The 19,918-nt window shown below is 33.8% G+C and overlaps 3 protein-coding genes across 4 annotated transcripts in view; all 3 read right to left on the bottom strand.

Moving 5' to 3' along the window:
- Positions 1-19,918, bottom strand: part of LOC115891600 (adenylate cyclase type 8-like) — a 286,870-nt gene that overhangs the window by 34,858 nt on the left and 232,094 nt on the right. For both annotated transcript variants that reach the window (XM_030912111.1, XM_030912112.1), the window contains one exon: positions 3,160-3,299. In XM_030912111.1, coding sequence (XP_030767971.1) covers positions 3,160-3,299 — 140 coding nt within the window. The remainder of the gene's footprint in view (positions 1-3,159; positions 3,300-19,918) is intronic.
- On the bottom strand, positions 8,234-10,603 carry LOC115891601. The gene has a single exon (XM_030912113.1). The coding sequence runs from the start codon at positions 10,460-10,462 to the stop codon at positions 8,297-8,299; it is 2,166 nt and encodes a 721-aa protein (XP_030767973.1). The 5' UTR covers positions 10,463-10,603; the 3' UTR covers positions 8,234-8,296.
- On the bottom strand, positions 14,043-16,357 carry LOC115891607. Its single transcript, XM_030912118.1, has one exon. The coding sequence runs from the start codon at positions 16,274-16,276 to the stop codon at positions 14,132-14,134; it is 2,145 nt and encodes a 714-aa protein (XP_030767978.1). The 5' UTR covers positions 16,277-16,357; the 3' UTR covers positions 14,043-14,131.

The raw sequence follows: 19,918 nt of genomic DNA, 5'->3' as shown, positions 1-19,918 counted from the left end.
CGTCTTATGCCGCAACCGCACATGCGGCATTTAGCGAACTCCTAGCGCTCGCTCGTCAACTACCGAACGCTCGTGATCGGACTTCGCCTTTCCATCCACACATGCGGGCTCTGATAGCAACAACATAGAGATGAGCGCTCGTTCTCGTAGCCGATCGAGTCGCCGAACTCCGACTTCCTCATCCACACACATAGGAAATCGGCGAAGCTTCGATCGGAGATCGCCGAATACCACATGCGCGGTTGCGGCATTAGGGTTGAAAAAGACCTTTCTGGTGTAGCTGTTGACGCTGGTAGAGTTGCTAGGATCATTAATAAAATGTATATATTTGGAAATATACACTGGTTACACTCCGATTATCGTTTCGATGGCGTTTTTAGATCGGTCGACTGCAGGTAGCTGCTTCCATTTTTGCCGCCACAAGTCTAGTTCTGCCGCTAAAGTGTCATAGCCCAAGAATTCTTTGTCTAATAGCAGAACAATAACAAACGTTAATCACGTTAATGACCAGCAAAACACACAACATTCAAAATCTTGTCCTTGTAAAACTTTTGCTGTTTTAAACACTTGAATGTTGAAAGTCGAAAATCGAAAATAACATTTGGTTTCAAAGTGGAAAAGTGAGGTTAGGGTCTATAATGTATATTCATCAATGACTAAAAAATACAAGGACAAATAGCACTCGAGACCAAACTGTGACCATTCTTCCAAACAGTGCCGTGGCACATATTTTACTTAACATTGCCGCTTGAAGGGATATTTATATTTTTGATATTATATGTTTTCACTACGCCTATGGTGTATCGGGGGGTATCATACTAATTAATTACGAAAAAAACGTATTAAAATGTTAACAAAAGGTACATAACTAGTATCGACGTATAGTACATATCAAGTACATATAATATCAGAAAAATAATTATCGAATTCAAAAAAAAACGCTAAAAAGGTGTAGGGGACTGTTTATTTCCCTATAAAACGTAACTTCTGGCTCTTTCTTATCATTGCGCCTTTTACACTTAAAAGCTGAACAAATTACCATTGTAATAAAGTTTATACAAAGTTCACTACACACAACCAACTATTAAAAATCGCTAAAATTGTCGCTGATGACCAGCTGATGATTCATTCGTTATGTCTAAAAAGTTGGCGTCTAAGGTCACAAATTCTGCTGCAGCCCGTATATGGGCGTTACATGTCCTTGTATTCTTTAGTCATTGATATTCATCCATCTTCTTCTTCTTTTTTTTTTGTTTCGTTCTTACTTACTTAATGATCATTACTTTTTAAAAATTTTCGGCCATAATTTCGGGGGGGGTTTGAACCCCCAAAACACCCCCCCAGATACGGCCCTGTCGACCGCTATAAAGTATCAATGGACTTTCCCATGTAACATAAAATATTGTTTTAATTATTGTTACTGAGTCTCGAAAGCACCGAATGAATCGGAAATTAATAATTTCGAGTCTCGGTTCTTTAAGGTCTCAAAAGAACCGAGAATTCCCGATACTTTCGGTACCGGAATTTCCTGGTTCTGAACTCTAGTGCGTATGTATAAGGAATATGTTTGAACCAACTGATTTCTGTTTAAAGTTCCTTTTATCATCATCATTCAAGTTCGGCAATCGTCTCATCAATTTCGAAGAGCAGATAAGTGATATCAAGTCAGCAACGACTGGCTTTGAATGTCGATTTCCCTGTGTAGGAAGAGTACAGTCAATCTTCAGTAGAGTATGATGTACCGAACAAAGAGGGAAAGCCAAGTAGGTATTATTACTCTCTGTTACCGATCGTAGTAGCTCAATCCCTAGAATGTAGAATGTTTAGGAGGGGAGTTAATCAACCCGACCTTACAGATCTATTGTGTGTTCCCCTTTCTTGAGTTATAACGAGTTATAACTCATCATACAGTCTCAAGAATTTAACAAAAGCCAGTATCTGAGACGGTTCCACAGAGGTCAGCTCTCCATCCTCGACATCAGCCGTACCAAAGTTCATGGCACGAATGGTCGTCGTCTCGGCGCACTCAGTGATAAGGTGTTCTGGTGTTTTATGAATTTGCATTCGCCGTTGTTTCTCAGTTTCAGCCTACTGAGGTGTTCGTTGAGGAGACAGTGTCCTGTTAGAAACCCCGCGACAATCCGAAAATTGTTTTTACTTAAATCAAGGAAAACCTTTGATTTTTCTCGGTCGTAAGTTCTGAGGAACTTTTTCGAGTGTCCTAGACCGTTGGAGGATACCCATTCCAAGTTACGGATGGAGTCTTCCAGATTCTTCAGTTCCGCTTCCAGTTGGTTCCCGTTTGAAACAGAACGGTTCTGGTCCAGTTAGTGGAGTGTTCGCTCCATTCCTAGCTAGATCATTTGCTTTTTCATTGCCATTTATCCCTTGGTGAGCAGGCACCCAGAGTAGGAGGACTTTATTTTCTTTGTCTAATTTGTTGAACTTCTCTAGGCATTCTTTGACCAACTTCGAATTGATGGTTACTGAGTTGATCGCGTTTAGTGCTGCTTGTCGGATAGGATGGCAATTTCCTGGTGTCAATAGTTCCTATCTAAGATAAATTGTGCGCATCTTTCGATAGCGTAAATTTCTGCCTCAAGGATACTGGGGTAGGTGCCCATTGGTTCGGAGTGTTTGGTTTTCGTTTCTTACAACCAAATCAGACCATTCTAATAATTGTCGCATTGGCACACTACCGACGACAATGTGCAGTGGTGTTAGGTCTAAAATGACCTCCATTGCTGCTGTTGGACATGTTCTCATGGCACCTGTGATGCAGATACATGCCAGATTTTGCACAGGTTTTGCCTTGCTGTATGTTGCTCTAGTTTTGTATACCAAGCAACTGCTCCATAGGTAATCATGGGTCTTACTATGATGATATACATCCAGCGCAGAATGTTAGGGGCGCAGCTCAATCCCTAATGCATTCTTAAATGTTTTATTAGATATGCTTTATTAGCATAGCTTTATAGAAGGTGGAGTAGAAAGTAGCACTTATCGTTAAGACAATCGTTGGAGCAAGGGAATTAATATTGGGGCCAATAATATTAGACAAACTCGTGATAATAATAATATTTTTAATACCCTTTTGTGACACTATACTATACAATACCATACACATGTACAGAAATAAACCAAAAATAGAAACCTTACCCTGGTTTGCCTCCCGATTCCATGTGGTTAGCCAATCGAACATCAGAAGACCATATATCAAATTGCCATTTTCTTAAACCTAACACGCCACATAGAACTGATCCAGAATGTACTCCTATTCTCATATCCAAATCTTCTACCTGCAAATAAACAAAACGATTCAGGTTATAGGTGATTTTGTCTTACACTTTACTGATTCGTCGCATTTGGACTCGACCATTTAGAGACTGACACATCAAATTTTTAGAGACTTCTTTAGGAAGTCTCTAAAAATTGATTGAAGTGTACAAGAGCATTGTAATTCAATCAATCAACTACAGAAGTCAACTTAGAGAGAGTAGGAGAGCAAAGTAAATCAATCAATAAACTTTAGCAGATATTTACGTATTGGTTGAAAGCCAGTATTTTTTACTTGCCGTATAATAAACAAACATCCAATATAAAAATACGCGAAATATTTCTCATCAGAATTTTTAATCTCAATATAACACTGTTTACAACCTGTGGATAATTTCAAAAATTATATTCAGAAAATGGCATACATACCTATAATGTAGATCTACTAACTCTTCTACAATATGAAAGAAAAAACGCCGTCAGCCACGGCTATAAAATGAAGATCGCTCTCATTTTATGTGTAAAATTATATTGGGAATGTCATCGATGTTCATTTCCCAGCCAACTGGAGGCCGTTTTTTTATCATACAGTTCAACGAAAATAAATAAAAACTTATTTTAAAATTAATAACATATCTATATAATTTGCAGTATATTTCTTGTAAACTATTTTATTTAAATAGTACAGACTTTAGGATAAATTTAAACAGTGTTTCTTTTATCTTCAGAGAAACTAAACAACTGCTGTATAATACAATAGTAATGGGAACAATGCAGGCCAGGGCAGTTAGGTGAAATAATGGCCTTTAGGAGAAGTTTTTGCAATCAAGCTAATTTTTTCACAGATGATACTAACCATCAATAGTACTCTGCAAAAAAAAGTTGCACCTAGTAGGAGGCTTGCTTTTTCCGCCATGCTGAATTAAAGATGGCCGACACAATATTTTTTTAAATACTGTAACTTTCTTATTGTTTAACCGATTTACCTCAAACAAACTCCATATTAAGGAGGAAGAGAATGAAGAGAAGCTATTTTTATAACAAAGTTTGTCAAAAAGTCGTATACAGGGCGAGAAAAAAAAAATAAAAACCGATTTTTTAATTTTCGGGAATTTTTTAAAATACATGATAATGCAAAAAAAGATAAAAATGCTATTAATATTTATATTTTAACGCACTTTACACGTTTCAGGGGAAAAAAGTACAAAAAATTGAAAAATCGATTTTTTTCAAAGGGGTATGCTCCGAAAATCGACAACTGAAAAATTTTATTCGAAAAATCTTAAAAACTATTCGTTTTAGATGGGTTCATTCACAGTTTAAATGGAGCAATTGTAGGGCTACACAAGCTCTATCCACACAGGGGTCAACCATCATTTTACAATTTATCATTTTCGAGATTTTAAGGATTTTTAGATTTTGCAAATTTTTGACTTTGGATCGATTTCTACAACACTCTGTACAATATTAAGAAGTAAAAAAAACTCACGTTAATGAGCACCACCTATGCTCTATTCAACAATGTATAACTAATTACAGACAAATGAAGGATATGGGAGATATTTTTAAAAAAGGGCAAAAAAGGAAAATTTCCAAAAAATTTGAGGCCAAAATTGAACTTTGAGAACACAAGGTTTGGGATCTAATTTTGATTTGGCAAATCTTCCTCCCACAGAAGACTCCAGTAATCAACACGTTTTTAGAGTATATTTACAGGTACAAGGAGAGGAAACGAGTTAGATCCACTTGAGTGGGGGTGGTTTGCCAGTGGCAATGAGCTTTTCCCAGTGACTTACACCAAACCAAAGGCAACTGTTTATATTTTATGTCAATCGAGCAAAAAATAAAGTATTTTTACATCCTGCATAAGTTTTATTTTTGTTTGTATCCTTAAGTATCCTTAACTCTATACACTATATCTCCCGCACTACTCAAGGACTGTTTCAAAATCAGAACAAAAGAGCGCATATTCTTTAACCTTTTTTGCTACGGAGTACAGTTCAAAAAAAATTGAAGAAAAGCGAGTCGATTTCTTTTATTATTTTCCCTTTTTTTATTTTTGACAGAAAAACAACCTGTCAAAATAGTTTTATATTTTTATTTAATTCGTTAGCCCAAAACAAAGGTAATGATTTTTACTTGACGAAAATCGGTTAATAAATAAGAAACTTACGATTTTTTAGAGAATAGTTCAGACGCTATCTTTAATTCAACATGGCGGAGGAAGCAAGCGCTCTAGGAGGTGTAACTTTTTTTTACAGAGTACTGTTAATGAGTACTATCATCTGTGAAAAAATCAGCTTCATTGCAAAAACGTCTCCTATTTTTGCTAACTGCCTTGGCGTAATGGTCTTGCTTTAGCTATTGTAGCAATGTGAATATGGTATATTTGTTGCATGGAGATAATAATATTTCAGTTACGGCTTTATATGGCTCCACAAATTTTGATTTAGTCATAATAGTTATCTTATTATACAAGGTGTTCCTTAATGACATGCTAATATTTAAGGAGGTGATTTTTGGCCCTATCCTAAGAAAAAAACTTCTTAAAAAAACTTCTCCTAAACATCTTAACTCTTTCGATACAGGGTAGTAAAATTTTCTATTTTTTTTTCAAAATATCCCACCTTACCACCTTGTATTTGATACACGTCTATGCATCTAAGGGCAACGGCCCAGCTACGTCGAAACACCGTTTCCCATTAGAACACCGAAGTTAAGCGACGTAAGGCGATATTAATGGATGGACGGGTGACCGGTTAGAAACTCTGCGTGCTGTTGTCCAAAAAAAGGCAAAAGTGTAAAATCTATTGATACACACTGCTCATTCACGCCGGTTCAAGGCCAGATAAGATCGGATATCTCGTGAGTAAGAGTCGATTTAGATACTGGCGATTTAGATACTAAGTAAGAGTCGATTTAGCTCTCTGGAACAGCATGCGGCCCGTCTGGCTGCTGATACCCGTTGCGTTCCCTACTGCGCATTGAAACAAGATTTTATATTTTTATTAGTCCTTTAAATTCTAGTATTGAATATAAACCGACCGAATCTCCATAGCTCGGCGCGTAGAGGTTCTGCCTATCAAGCGAGGAGTCAGAGTTCGAATCCCGGTCAGGGCAAAAAATATTTGTTTTTTTAATCAATCACCAGAATTATTTAATACTTTACTATCAGAATATAAACGAAAATAAAATAAAAAAAGTCTTTGCCCTGACCCGAATTCAAACTCTGAACTTCTACGCGCTGAACTATGGAGACTCGGTCGGTTTATAGTCAATACTAGAATTTAAGGGACTAATAAAAATATAAGATCTTCTTTCAATGCGCAGTAGGGAACGCAACGGGTATCGGCACCCAGACGGGCCGCATGCTGTTCCAGAGAGCATAGTAAAATATATATCAAAGAGCCAGCTTTCTTAAAATACTTCCTCGAAAACGTTGCTAGCTCTTAGACTATTAATATTTGATAGAATGTAGGATACTTGCACTAGTACCATATAATTAATGAAAAAGTACAAACTAAATTTAGTTTTACAGAGTATATGTTTTTTGTGTATTTTTGACATTCAGATAGTAAAATAACGGATAATAACGTAGGTATATAGCTTTCGAAATCCCTCATACGAGTATGCTAATATTATATTATGATTTTAGTTTTCTATTTTATTGTCTAATGTTCAGGTCGGAAGTGACATTCAGTTTTATACAGGGTCGGGCAAAGGTACGTCGGGTCTAGATCCTAGAATAAAAAACTTGAAATTTTTGTTTAAGTGGAAACTTAAAGTATGTACGAGGATGTATTTCAAGAAAATTTTTTAACTTCTACAGGGTAGCCCAAGGGAGTGGATTGGGATGCTTTTTTTAATGGAACACCCTGTATATTATTACATTTTTGGCTTCCTTTCAGATCACTTTACATAATCTTTAGATGTGAGTAAATATGTTTTGATAATTTCAGAGATATTAATAAATAAATAAATAATATATATATATTTTTTAACCTTCATTAAAAAATTATTACTAATACAAGAACTATTCTGAAATCAAAACTATATTAAGTATTTACTTTACATGGTCTATGCTTGCTATAAATATCGTAATCTTAAATCATACAGGGTGTTCAAAATTCCACGTTAAACTTTCGTTCTTATTTTATATTTTAAATTTTTTTTTAAATATAAAATAATGTTTCTTTGTTTTTTTTAATGGAACACCATGTATATTATTAGATGGAGAGTTAAAAATAAAGATTTTTTATATTTAAGAAATATAAAGTATTTCAAAATTTTTAATGGCTTTGCAGATACTATTATTATTTCATAATATGGCTCTTTCATCGGTAAAATAGGTACGACGGGAAAATCATTGGGTGACCTTGATAAAAATTTGCCGTAAAAAATGCCCTTTGAAATTAAAACCGTGAATATTTTAAAGCCGTTAAAAATTTTGAAATACTTTAAAAACAAAAAATGTTTTGGTTTGGTTTGGTTTTTTTACTTCTCCATCTATTGAAAAATAATATACAGGGTGTTCCACTTTCAATTAAGTACAGACCATCTAAACTAAATACGTAATATTGTTTTAATTTCAGGACAGTACTTGTATTTTTAATAATTTTTTTAAGGTTAAAAAATATATATTTTTATTTATTAATATGTATCTCCGAAATTATCAAAATATATTTACTCGTATCTTAGGATTATGTAAAGTGATCTGATACGAAGCCAAAAATACAATAACATGTAGGGTGTTCCATGTAATCCCGATCCACTCACACTTTTTTGAGCCACCCTATAGAATTTCTTTTCCTAAAATACATCCTGGCACATACTTTAGGTTTGCACTTAAACAAAATTCCCAAGTTTTTTTTTTATTCTAGGAGCTATGTACATGCCCGACGCACTTTTGTCGGACCCTGTACCTACAGATGATATTTAAATGAAATAAAAAAATATATTAATCAAATCAACACAGTTTTATTGAAAAAAATATGGTATTAAAATTTAACACAACGTCATTTTAATAGTCTTGACTTACAATTAGATCAAGAATATCTTCACTTAGTCCCTTTAAAATAGATTTATACGATTCGTTTGACCAATTCATGTTAATCAGTTCGATTCGATTTTTGTGCATGTAATAATCGAATTTTTCCTGATCGTGGAAAATTTCTTCTCGAAAATCCGGATCTATCTGTGTCACGTGACTGTATTCAGTGGCGATAATCAAAGCTACCGATTTCATAAACTTCAAACTTTGACGATATCCTTCTTTCGGGTAAACTATTTCTGGATCCATATTAAATTTTTTTATATGGTTCGATAAGTGGTCGTAATATTCATCCAAGAGTTTGGTCAGGCACTTATTTCTTGTTTCTTTGGTAGAGGCGACATGGAGAAAGAATAAAACATCATACGTAGGCGGACAGTATTTTAATAGCTGGAAATCTACCAGAATGGCGTCGGTTACTGTTTTATCTTTATTGAATGACAATAATACGTTTCCTAAATACATATCTCCGTGAATCAACCCGTTTTTGTGTTTCTCGCTTCGAACCATTTTTTCAAAGTTCTTCATATACATCTCGTCAAAGCGCTTATAGATTTCTTCTTCTGACAGTTTCAGGTCTTTTGTCAAATCTGGAAATTGCCTGATGATGTATTTTAGAGCACTTCTAGAAAGATCGAATATAGGCTTAAAAGGATTTTGATCATTATCGACGTAAGTGGAATCGTTTAGAATATACTCAAAATCATCGTAAAACGTATAAGTTTTTCCGTTGCGTTTTGATATGATTTCTTCATAAATAAGACTGCAAGCATGAAATTTCGCTAATTTCCCGACAACAACACTTAGTCCTTTGTAATCTAAAACATTGTTCGGTTTCAGTCCAACAAATCCCTCTACGCTTAAGTCATCCAGAATAACTAACCAACCAACTCTGCTCAAATAACACGCCGGCCCAAAATCTAAAAGTTGCCCCATTCCATTTTTCTCAAATAAACCAATTAGTTCGCTGTAAAAGAAATGCTCCTTTTTGGCAGGTCCCGCTTTTACAAACATTTCCATTGTTTCTGTAGGCACAATAATAAATTTTGCAAATAACGTAAGCAATTGAAGCTTACCGTGAAAGTTTACGTTAATATATAAGTGGTAGTACTGACCAAGGTGTCCGTTAGTTTCACTTAAGGGAGTCATTTTGTATCCAAGTAGTTCATAGTCAGACGACTTAAGTTTGTTCTCAACTGTTTCGTATATATCTTCTTGATTTATTAAGGGATACTTAAAGAAATTTCCGATGTTTGATAATAGTTCTTTATGATTTTGTTCAAGAACCTTATTAAGTATATTAAGTTTTATAATGGGCAACAACACTCTAATACTGTATTCGTTATATTCCGTCGTTAGTTTAGATCCCAAATCATTCTTTGATTTCTTAAGAGAATCTTGCAGTTTTTGAAAATAGTTCGTTACCAGTTCTTTGAAGTGAACTTTTCTGAAATTTTCATCGCTTAAAAGAAAAATGAACCACAAAGCGTCATATGCTGGAGGAATAAGCCGTCCTTCTTCTATTTCTAAAAATAGAGCGGAATTTCCTGTTTCGTTAATAAGTACACTTATATTGCCTCCTGTATTTATTCCGATACTTCTAACAACTAACTCATCACCAAGAAGCTTATTGAAATTCTTTTCTAATTTGTTCAATTCTTTATCAAAGACGGATTTGTCAATTTCTAAGTTTGATCCTTTGTCACCAATAGTTTTAATATCGTACCTACTAAATCTTGAGTTGTTTTCTTTATTAATCAGGTAATTGACCTGGTACTGTGCTAAACTTTCCAAAATTACTTCCAAATGTTTCAGGTCATTTCTTTTTGGAAATTTCACATCTGTGAAGTGTTGTTCTGGGAAAGCCAGGTAATGTTGATTAGATGTGTCTCTTATAACGAATTGGGCACGCACAAGTTTACTTAGATCGTTGATTTGGTTACCGAATGGAGGCAGTTGACTTGTTTCACATTTTAACAGATAGAAAGTTTTCAATGTACCCGACTCTCGCACTTTGATAACGGTAAAATTCTCGTTAAAGTCGCATTTTTCCGTTTCGAACGTTATAATTTCCGAACCGGTATGCTTCAAGACTTTCGACAGCTCGTCTATCGAGAAATTACACGATTTATTCATGTCTAGGCGCGATGAAATATGTTTTTAGACTGGCGGTATACATCGACTTAATCGCGATACTTCACTGATGACCGACCTCCATAAAACGTGAGAATTGTTTTCGTCGCAAATTACTGTGTAACTAAACCTTCTCCCGATATATACAAAATTAGTCAGATGTTTTAGATCTCGATAAAATTCCTGTTGAGATATTTTTTTATTGAAATAATATGCCTTGATAAGTAAAAAGTAATTAAGATATTGAACACAGAATACGTTATACAGGGTGGCGCCTCCCATACGCCGCGGAAGCTCCAAGGAGAACGGTAGTTTATATTGAAATGAAATTTTGGCAGCTTATGTAGGTTAATTGAAAGCATTTTATAAAAATATATAGAATTGTACAGGGTGTCCCCAAAAAAGTTATACATCAAAGTTGTGTTTTTTCTAATGGAACACCCTATATATTAATTGATTTTCGGATTCTAGGAAAAAAATAAAGGTGAGTTTGTAATATACATTATTATTTATTAATATTTGATTTGGGATTATAATTTTATTGACGGACATCGATCAATGTCAAAATAAAAATTATTATTATATAAAATTATATAATTATTTTTTTTACGTATATTGGGGACGACTGACCAGCACTGTTCCGCTATTCAGGTGACTGACTAACATTGCAGTTCTTTGTGTATAATATATAATAATGTATAACGATTTTCAGCCTTAGTAAATTCGTTGTGCATTACCTAAGTTATCTTCACAACTTTGACCACGTCCCAGAGGTCCTTGTTCTAATTTTCGCTTGATTGACCACGGTATATGTATGTACATAATTACTGTATTAACTGTGTAAAAATTGGCTTTGGTAAATTCAGAGACTTTTTTTATGTTGGCTCTCCGTCTATAGGTGCTTTAACTTTTGACTTTGAAAATCAAGAAAAATTACGGAAAGAGTAAAAACTACTCCCACCTCTACATAAATTTTAGTATAGATATTCACGAACTCCACCGACGCGACGGCGACGACAGATGTTTTTTCTTAAATAATCCTTCTAGTATTTACTACATTTTTGTCGCTTGTAAAAAAACACCACCGCTTCAGTGCAATGTTTACAAAAAATATTGTTTTTCTAAATTTCTGATTCATTTGGCGAAATATCGGAGAGAAAGAAATATCATTCAAGAGAATTTGAATGACGTTGAAGTTCCTAATGTAGAAAAATAGTTAGAATTATGATTAACAAAATTCGGAAGCAAATAAACAAAATTATAATTCAAATTCTGCTCTGTCATCTAATCGATCAGCAGCATATCAATTGTCTCATTTAAATAAATCAAATTAGAAAATTTAAATTATTCGTAACAATCAATTCGGCTCTTTATGATGACGCTTAAACAAATTGCCCGCCCGGCTGATACGTAATAAATAAAACTAAAATTGTATTTATTTGTTTATGGGGTCCAAGGACGACTGCCTCGCTATCAGTGTAATGTGGCATAATTGCCAGTGGTTAAACTAATAGGCAAATATAAATAAATTAATTGTTTTGAACTTGAAACTTTGGATTTACAGCTGCTAGAAATAATATGTAATTTTGAACAAGCCATTTTATTCAAAGTTTTGATTTCTAGAATTTTTTTACAGTCAGCCATACAAAAATATGTTAATAAAAAGTTGGTAGGCAGTTCTTTTAGTTTCAAAGTAAAGGAATTTTTCCAATTTTGGTCCGCGGTTATTTCACCACGTGGGGTCGCGTCCGATGGGAGTTTGGAGTTCTCCACACGGATTTTCTCAAAAACGGACTTCGGAAACACGGAATATCTCAAAAACTGCGACTTTGGCTGATTTTGATGTTATTACAAATTTTGTTGCAAATATTATTCCTAATCTTAAATTGAAAACCGCATTTCGCTAGCTACTGTAACTTTGGAGTTACGATTTTTTTTAATTTTTAACCCCCTCCCATACCCCCTTACCAACCCCCCACCCCACCAAAAACTAATGTTCAGATTCTCGGGTACCACAGTATTTTTGTGCCAAATTTGGTTAAAATCGGTTTAGCGGTTTTTGTGTTATCGTGCTACAGACGGACATACAGACAGACACACCATGAAAATATTTTGTATTTAGGTCATAATTTATGACCCAAACAACTCATTTTGAGTGAAATTAAAAAAACTTTTTTTTGCCGATCTTAATAACTTAAATAACTTAATCTTAAAACGCGAGTGTTATATTTTTGTTATTTTTAGCCCTCTTTTCATAATTTTTTTATCAAGCTGTATATACCTCATTATATCAACTTTAAGTCGTAAATTCAGTTTTTTATAAACTTTAGTGTTTGGCATATTACACAGGGTTAATCGAGGGGTTGTTTTTTTACCCTAATTATAACACACCCTGTGCAATAATTTCGTGTGTAAATTTTCCTAAAATATAATTTTACGGTTAGAACTATGTCCTGAGCATTTCGTTTTTTGGACCATGTCAATACATGCCGTGGTTAATTTTTAAGAGCGAAATGAACTGGCTACCAATAATTTGCATTTTTTTCAATTATAATTTCTTTTTGAAGTTATTTTTCAATATGACAAGGCCGCTTTGGTGATTATTTTGAACTATGAACTTCCCATGATGTCCGACGTTTGGGAAATGCTTGGCAGGAGGGTCGCAAAGCGGTTCCAGTTTCATTAAATGAACTTCGCTTAGTTCTTAAAAAAGAATGGGAAAGCATAACGCAATATGATATATGCAGCCTCAATGACAGTATAAACGGACGTCCACAGGCAGTTATAGCAGCCAGGAGAGGCAATACAAAGTATTAGGGTATTTTTTACAATTTCTTTTTCTGTTTGTATACTTGAGTATTACAGATGCAGACTTACAATGCTTTGCAGTTCTAGTATATCGTTGACTATTATAACCGTATCATCGGCATATCTGATATTGTTTATTGGGATTCCATTGAACTTGATTCCACCCTGGATTCGATCCAGTGCTTCTCTAAATATAGTCTCCGAGTATAGGTTAAACAGAAGCGGAGACATGACGCAACCCTGCCGAACACCCCGTCTGATTTGTATATCTTCCGATGTTGACTGCTTCATCTTAACTACCATCGTTTGATGCCAATAAAGTTCTGATATGAAACGTAGGTCTTGTTCCTCAACTCCGGTTGTTCTTAGAATTTCGATCATCTTCTGATGATTAACACAGTCGAACGCCTTACGATAGTCGATGAAGCATGCAAATACATTCACATTCATATCTCTACACCTCTGTGTCATTACATTTAGGGAGAAGAGTGCTTCACGCGTTCCGTTTCTGAAGCGAAACTGGGTGTTGTCCATCTGATTTTCGCACTTCTTGTAGATTCGCGTGTGAATGATTCTAAGAAAGGTTTTGAGGACATGGGACATAAGACTTATCATCCGATAGTCATCACATTGTGAGGCGTTGGGTTTCTTTGGCAGGGTTACGAATTTTGATTTAAGCCAATCTGACGGTATTTTGCCGAGGCGAATGAGGTGCGCCACGCTGATTAATATTATTTTGTACTTGATAAATTAATAAAAATAATAAACGACAAAACACAATAAATAGCATATGTTTATTTTACAATAAGTTATTATCATTATAAAATTTGAATACATAAATAAAATACATTATTCAAATTCTTACTACAGATCCTCCTTTTTGATTAAATCTATTATATCGCTAACAAAACCTGTCATGGTCTCTTTATAAATATCATCCTCCCATCCTAAATCTACAAAAGCTCTCTTATTAACACCAAAGTAATATTCCATTTTCTCTTTATCTTGAAATATGCTTTCTCTTGTCTTTGGATTAATTTTAATCATAAATGCGTAACTTAGAGCTGCTGATAAGGCTGCAGACCGGTAATACTTTATACTCTCATCAAAAGAATCCCGTGGAAAAATCTTTTCAACGTCATACCCAAAATCTTGAATATATTTTGCGATATCTTGATAAAACTCATCGATAAGCTGGGGCAAGTATTGCAGTCTTGTATTTCTTGGCATGCATAAAAACGTGAAAAATAATAAATCGTAAACCGGAGGCATATAACGCATAAGTTGAAAATCAACGAGAACTGCTCTAGGCGTGTTTCTTTCATTGTTATGATTCAAAAGTGCATTTCCTATATACATATCTCCATGAGTTAGGGTACATCGAAACGATTCTGGATGATTGGATATCTTTTTATAAAGAGACATAAATATTTTGTCGGTTCCAGCGAAAATTTCTTCTTGAGTTAATCCAGATGTTTCAGTTATATGAGGGCATAACTCTATTATATAATGCAAAGCACTTTTACTTTGTTGAATGGATTTCTTCACCGATTCGTTATCGATGTACACCATGATCATTTCTACAAACATTCCTGGATAAAGCTCATCCATTCGAACAGGCTTTCCTTCTTTGATAGATAGTTTTTCTTCCAAAATTAATGTAGCTGCAATAAACTTAGCATATTCCGACATCACAGCCTTTACATCAGGATAATCTAAATTGGCGTTGGGCTTATATGCAACGAATTCATCTTTCAGTAAGTCAGTGAGCACTAATAACCAGTTACTTTTACTCAAATAACATTTTGGTGAAAAATCCGCTAACTTTTCTAACCCGTATTCTTGATACAAAGGTAATAAAGTACCATAGAAAAAGTCCTCCTTCTGTGCCAAACCACTTTTTACCAGGTTATTCAACTGTTCAGCTGGTGGTATAATCACTTTTGCAAAAAAATGGAAATGTTCCTCTTCTCCGAAACGGTTAATCGAAACATTTAAATGATAATATTCTCCTAGATGTCCGTTTCTCTCATCCAAACTCTTCATAGAGTAGCTTATTAGTTCGTAGTCTTTTGATTTGGTGTTGTTTGCAATTATCTCATAGACATCTTCTTGGTTTAATAATGGATATTTAAGAAATCTTAAAATATTTACTCGGACATCTTCTGGTAATTTGAATTCGATTAATAGGCGAAACTTTACTATTGGAAGTAAAAATCTCAAAGTAGTCTCTTTGTACTGTCTCGTTATTTTAGACAAAGCATCCGTACCCAAGATTTTAAGAGAGTTAGATAGGGAATTAAAATATACCTCCATTAAATCCTTAAAATGTTCCCTGCGAAATACTTCATCGGTTAAAACAAAAATGTACATTAAGGCATCATACACAAGAGGTACATATTCCGGAATAGAAGAATCGAAATTTGCGTTCTGCACCTTAAGCATAGATTGGTTTAATGGACATCCTAAACTTCCAACAAGTAATTCAGGTTCTAAGAACGGAGACACGTCTCCTTCCAAATACTTTATAGCACTTTCAACTCTTTCTTTATCAATGTCTTCAAATAAATTTAACGACAAAACATTCTCCAAGAGTTCTTTAAGCTCACTATCAGCTTTTTCGACTGGTTCTTTTTGTCTGGATATTAAACGAGCTTGATAATTCCCAATACATTCCAGAATTACTTCCAGATTGTCTTTGAGAGTTGGTTTTGATATATTTGAAACCTTCCTTTCAAACACTACATACTTTTCGTCGTTTGTGTATTGGAAATGAAATAAGGATGGTAAGGTAGAATTATCTGCTGAATCTGGAATCCATTTATCTTGTACTTTACCAGATATTGCTAATTTTAATCCAATATATTGTTTCTTCACATCTTTACACTTTATATTTATACTCCAAAAGTTTCTATTTTCTTCACACTGTTCTATGGTAGCATTTAGTTGCGTTTCACTTGGTACAGATATAGCACTACAAATGGAATTTTGCAATTTAAGATTGTCCATTATAATTATTTTTTAATGGACTGGATATTATTACTACTAAACATCTGTTTACACTCTATTACAAAATAGCCAGGTTTTAGTGGTTTTATATTATTAAGCATCATTTAGTGGATATAATCTTATCGAAAATGATAAAAAGTATGTGTATCACTGTGACAGAGAGTATTTTAAAATAACGACAATGTTTATCTGATATAAATCGGAATTATCGTGTTGTGCATCTATTTATTTATATGCATTATTAAATAATTTTGAAGTCATTATAAGAAAATTATTGCAAATTGATGTTATAGAAATATTATTATTTATATTTGTAATCTGTATCCTCAGTTATATTCTCAGAGAAATGAAGTTTTGGGTTCAAGAATGGGTTCAAGAATTTTAGCACAATCACGCTGACTTAGAATAGATATCCCAATCTACTTGGCAATATTAAAAGATAATGATATTTTCGTATCAGTTAAAAATCTCGAATGTCACAGAATTAGATAAAAGTAAAAATAAAGTAAAGCTAAAATAAATACTTAATAATAATTCTGCTATTATTTTCTGATAATGATGATTAATTAATATTATTAAATAATAATTTTTTTTTCAAAATTCGCCGAAGATCAAGTTTGCATGCCTTGGAAATTCAATTGACACTTTATATGTCAGCAAGTTATTTTTTGTTTATTCTATTAAGTGTCAAATCTGGATGCACAAAAATGGTATAGTAGAGTGTAGAGTTCAATACAGATCAATACAGAACCTAAAATTTTATTGTCAAGAATGCCAGCCCAATTTACAAAAATTACAATCTTCTTAAGGTCTGGCAGTAAATTAGAATACAGCCATTAAAAAGTAAAGAGGAATACGGGCTAAAGAAATGACGCCTAAGGCTTGGCCTCGCCAAAATTATCATCAATTGTCATTTTTTTTTTGATCGTATGGTATTTACAGGGTTGTCCACCACATACAACACGGAGTATTGTAGCTAAACGGTTAGATTTTTATAAAATGTAAGTTTTGGGTTCGTTGAAGAACTATTAGAACTATCATTTAAAAATGATTTTACAAGATACAGAGTGTCCCAAATAAGTAAAAAATATTATAGTTGTATTTCTTTAAATGGAACACCCTGTATATTATTTTATTTTAGATTCTACGATTGAAATAAAGGTAAATTTGATTAAGGTTTATCACACTTAAACCTTACCGTTTTTGAAATGTTTTGAATTTTATCAAATTGCAGTATTGCAAGGCGTTAAACGCTATATACGGGAGCTACTATTATTATTATTTATTGATCAGATATTGTATTGCAATAATAAAAATTATACTACCTTATACAGAGCGTACAAAAATTTATATTAATTAACTACTAGTTTTAAACGGCAATAATTTGTTTAATTTAAAAGGAACACCCTGTATATTTTACCTGAATCAGATGTACAATTTAATTTCTATCAAATTGTATTGTGTCAATCTTTACCTATCCTTCAAGTTGAGAACCTGTCCAACAGCAGCAATGGAGGTCATTCTAGATCTAACACCACTGCACATTGTCATTGGTAGATATGCCAATGCGACAATGATTAGAATGGTCACTAACGGAATTAGTACTGGGAGAATTGTCAGATCAGGGGCTTGGAACACCCTCATAAAGGAAATACCACTCCTGCAACTCCCAGTGGACGATATGCCAGAACGTACAACTTTGAGAAACATCTCAATGTAGTATTGATCAATAAAAAGGATTGGAAGAGCGAAACGCTTGCCCAGCAGTTAAAAGACCATAACTTGGTATACTGATGCTTCCAAAACCAATACGGGAACAGGGATCGGAGTGTTTGGGCCGAGAGCTAAATACTCCGAACCAATGGGCACTTACCCTAGTATCCTACAGGCTATAATCTACGCTATCGAAGATGCGTACAACTTATCTTAGATAGGAACTATCGGAAACAAGAAATAGCCATCTGGTCTGATAGTCAAGCAGCGTTAAAAGCGATCAACTCAGTATCAATCAATTCGAAATTGGTCAAAGAATGCATAGAGAAGCTGAATAAATTAGGCAAAGAAAACAAAGTCCTCCTACTCTGGGTGCCTGCTCACCAAGGGATAGAAGGCAATAAAAAAGCAAATAATCTAGCTAGGAAAGGAGCGAACATTCCACTAACTAGACCAGAACCGTTCTGCTTTCCAAGTGGTAACCAACTCAAGGCAGAACTCAAGAACTTAGAAGATTCCATCCGCAACCTGGAATGGAAATCTTGCAACGGTCTAAGACACTCGAATAAGTTTCTGAGGGCTTATGATCAAGAAAAATCACAGATCTTCCTGGGTTTAAGTAAGAACAATCTTCGGATTGTCACGGCGTTTTTAACAGGACACTGTCTCCTCAATGAACAGCTCAGTAGATTGAAACTAAGAAGAAACGGCGAATGCAGATTCTGTGGGGAAGATGGGGAAACACCAGTACACCTCATCACTGAGTGCGCCGAGACGACAACCATTCGTGCCATGAATTTTGGTACGACTGATATTGGAGATGGAGAACTACCCTCTATAAAACCGTCCCAGATACTGGCTTTTGTCAAAGCCCTGGGACTGTATGATGAGTTATGACTCAAGAAAGGGGGACACAATGGATCTGTAAGGTCGCAGTGATTAACAACCCTCCCACTCATTCTAAATTCTAAAAAATTCTATCCTTCAAGTTTTCGAAAATGCATTTTCTTATAATTTAAACCTCATTTATATGCCCATGGAATATTGACATTTTAGATTTTTTTAAAGCAACATGTATACAAAAAGTACAGGTGGTTAAAATAATAATATTGCGAGCCCATTTGTTTACAAAAAGAAAACTATTTAAATCTTTATAAAAGAGTATACCAATTAAATATACCACCATTATTTCCACCCAAAAATTAGTTAAATTACTTAATTGTTTCAATTAATAAATTATTCTAAATAAATGCGGATTTGACTCAATATAATAATAAGTTATGAAAATTAACGTCTCTGTTGTTATAAATAAGCATTCGTCAAAAAATGGAATAAAATTTATAAGGTGTTACTTTTTACAAGACTGTCTAATACACATACAAAATTCAGTTTTTCAGTGTGTTTGGAGCAATCATTATTAATAAACGTAAAGAGTCAATTAATGTAGTTTGAATACTGGGGTCATATTAATTGGTCCTTTTTAACAAACAATATTTAAACAGTTTTTTTTAAATTTTTTAATGAAATAGACGAACTATATCGACAATATTAGTACCTGGTACTCTTTGAAATTTTGTTACATCTTTAAAAATAATCTAAAATGTCAATATTCCATGGGTATAGTGATAAATGAAGTCTAAAAAAAGAAAATGCATTTTCTACAAATATTTGAAGAGATAGGTAAAGAATCGAATAATACAATTTAATAGACAATTAGACAATTAAATAGTGCATCTGATTCTTGTAAAATATACAGGGTATTCCATTTAAATTAAACAAGTTATTGCCGTTTAAATCTAGTATTTATTTAATATAAATTTTTAGACACAATATCTGATCAATAAATAAACTTCAGTAAATATTTAGTATTCAAATCTTTGATACCCTTGGAGAAATAAAGCCTTACAAGTTTTATTGCAATTTGATAAA

Source organism: Sitophilus oryzae, unplaced genomic scaffold (genome assembly GCF_002938485.1).
Source record: "Sitophilus oryzae breed Bouriz unplaced genomic scaffold, Soryzae_2.0 scaffold_1188_pilon_pilon, whole genome shotgun sequence".
NCBI classification, from domain to species: Eukaryota; Metazoa; Arthropoda; class Insecta; order Coleoptera; family Curculionidae; genus Sitophilus; species Sitophilus oryzae.
This window is presented reverse-complemented; position numbering and strand designations above follow the sequence as displayed.

Coding starts and splice junctions, on each gene's coding strand:
- LOC115891601 (XM_030912113.1), bottom strand. CDS start 10,462: ATGAATAAATCGTGTAATTTCTCGATAGACGAGCTGTCGAAAGTCTTG.
- LOC115891607 (XM_030912118.1), bottom strand. CDS start 16,276: ATGGACAATCTTAAATTGCAAAATTCCATTTGTAGTGCTATATCTGTA.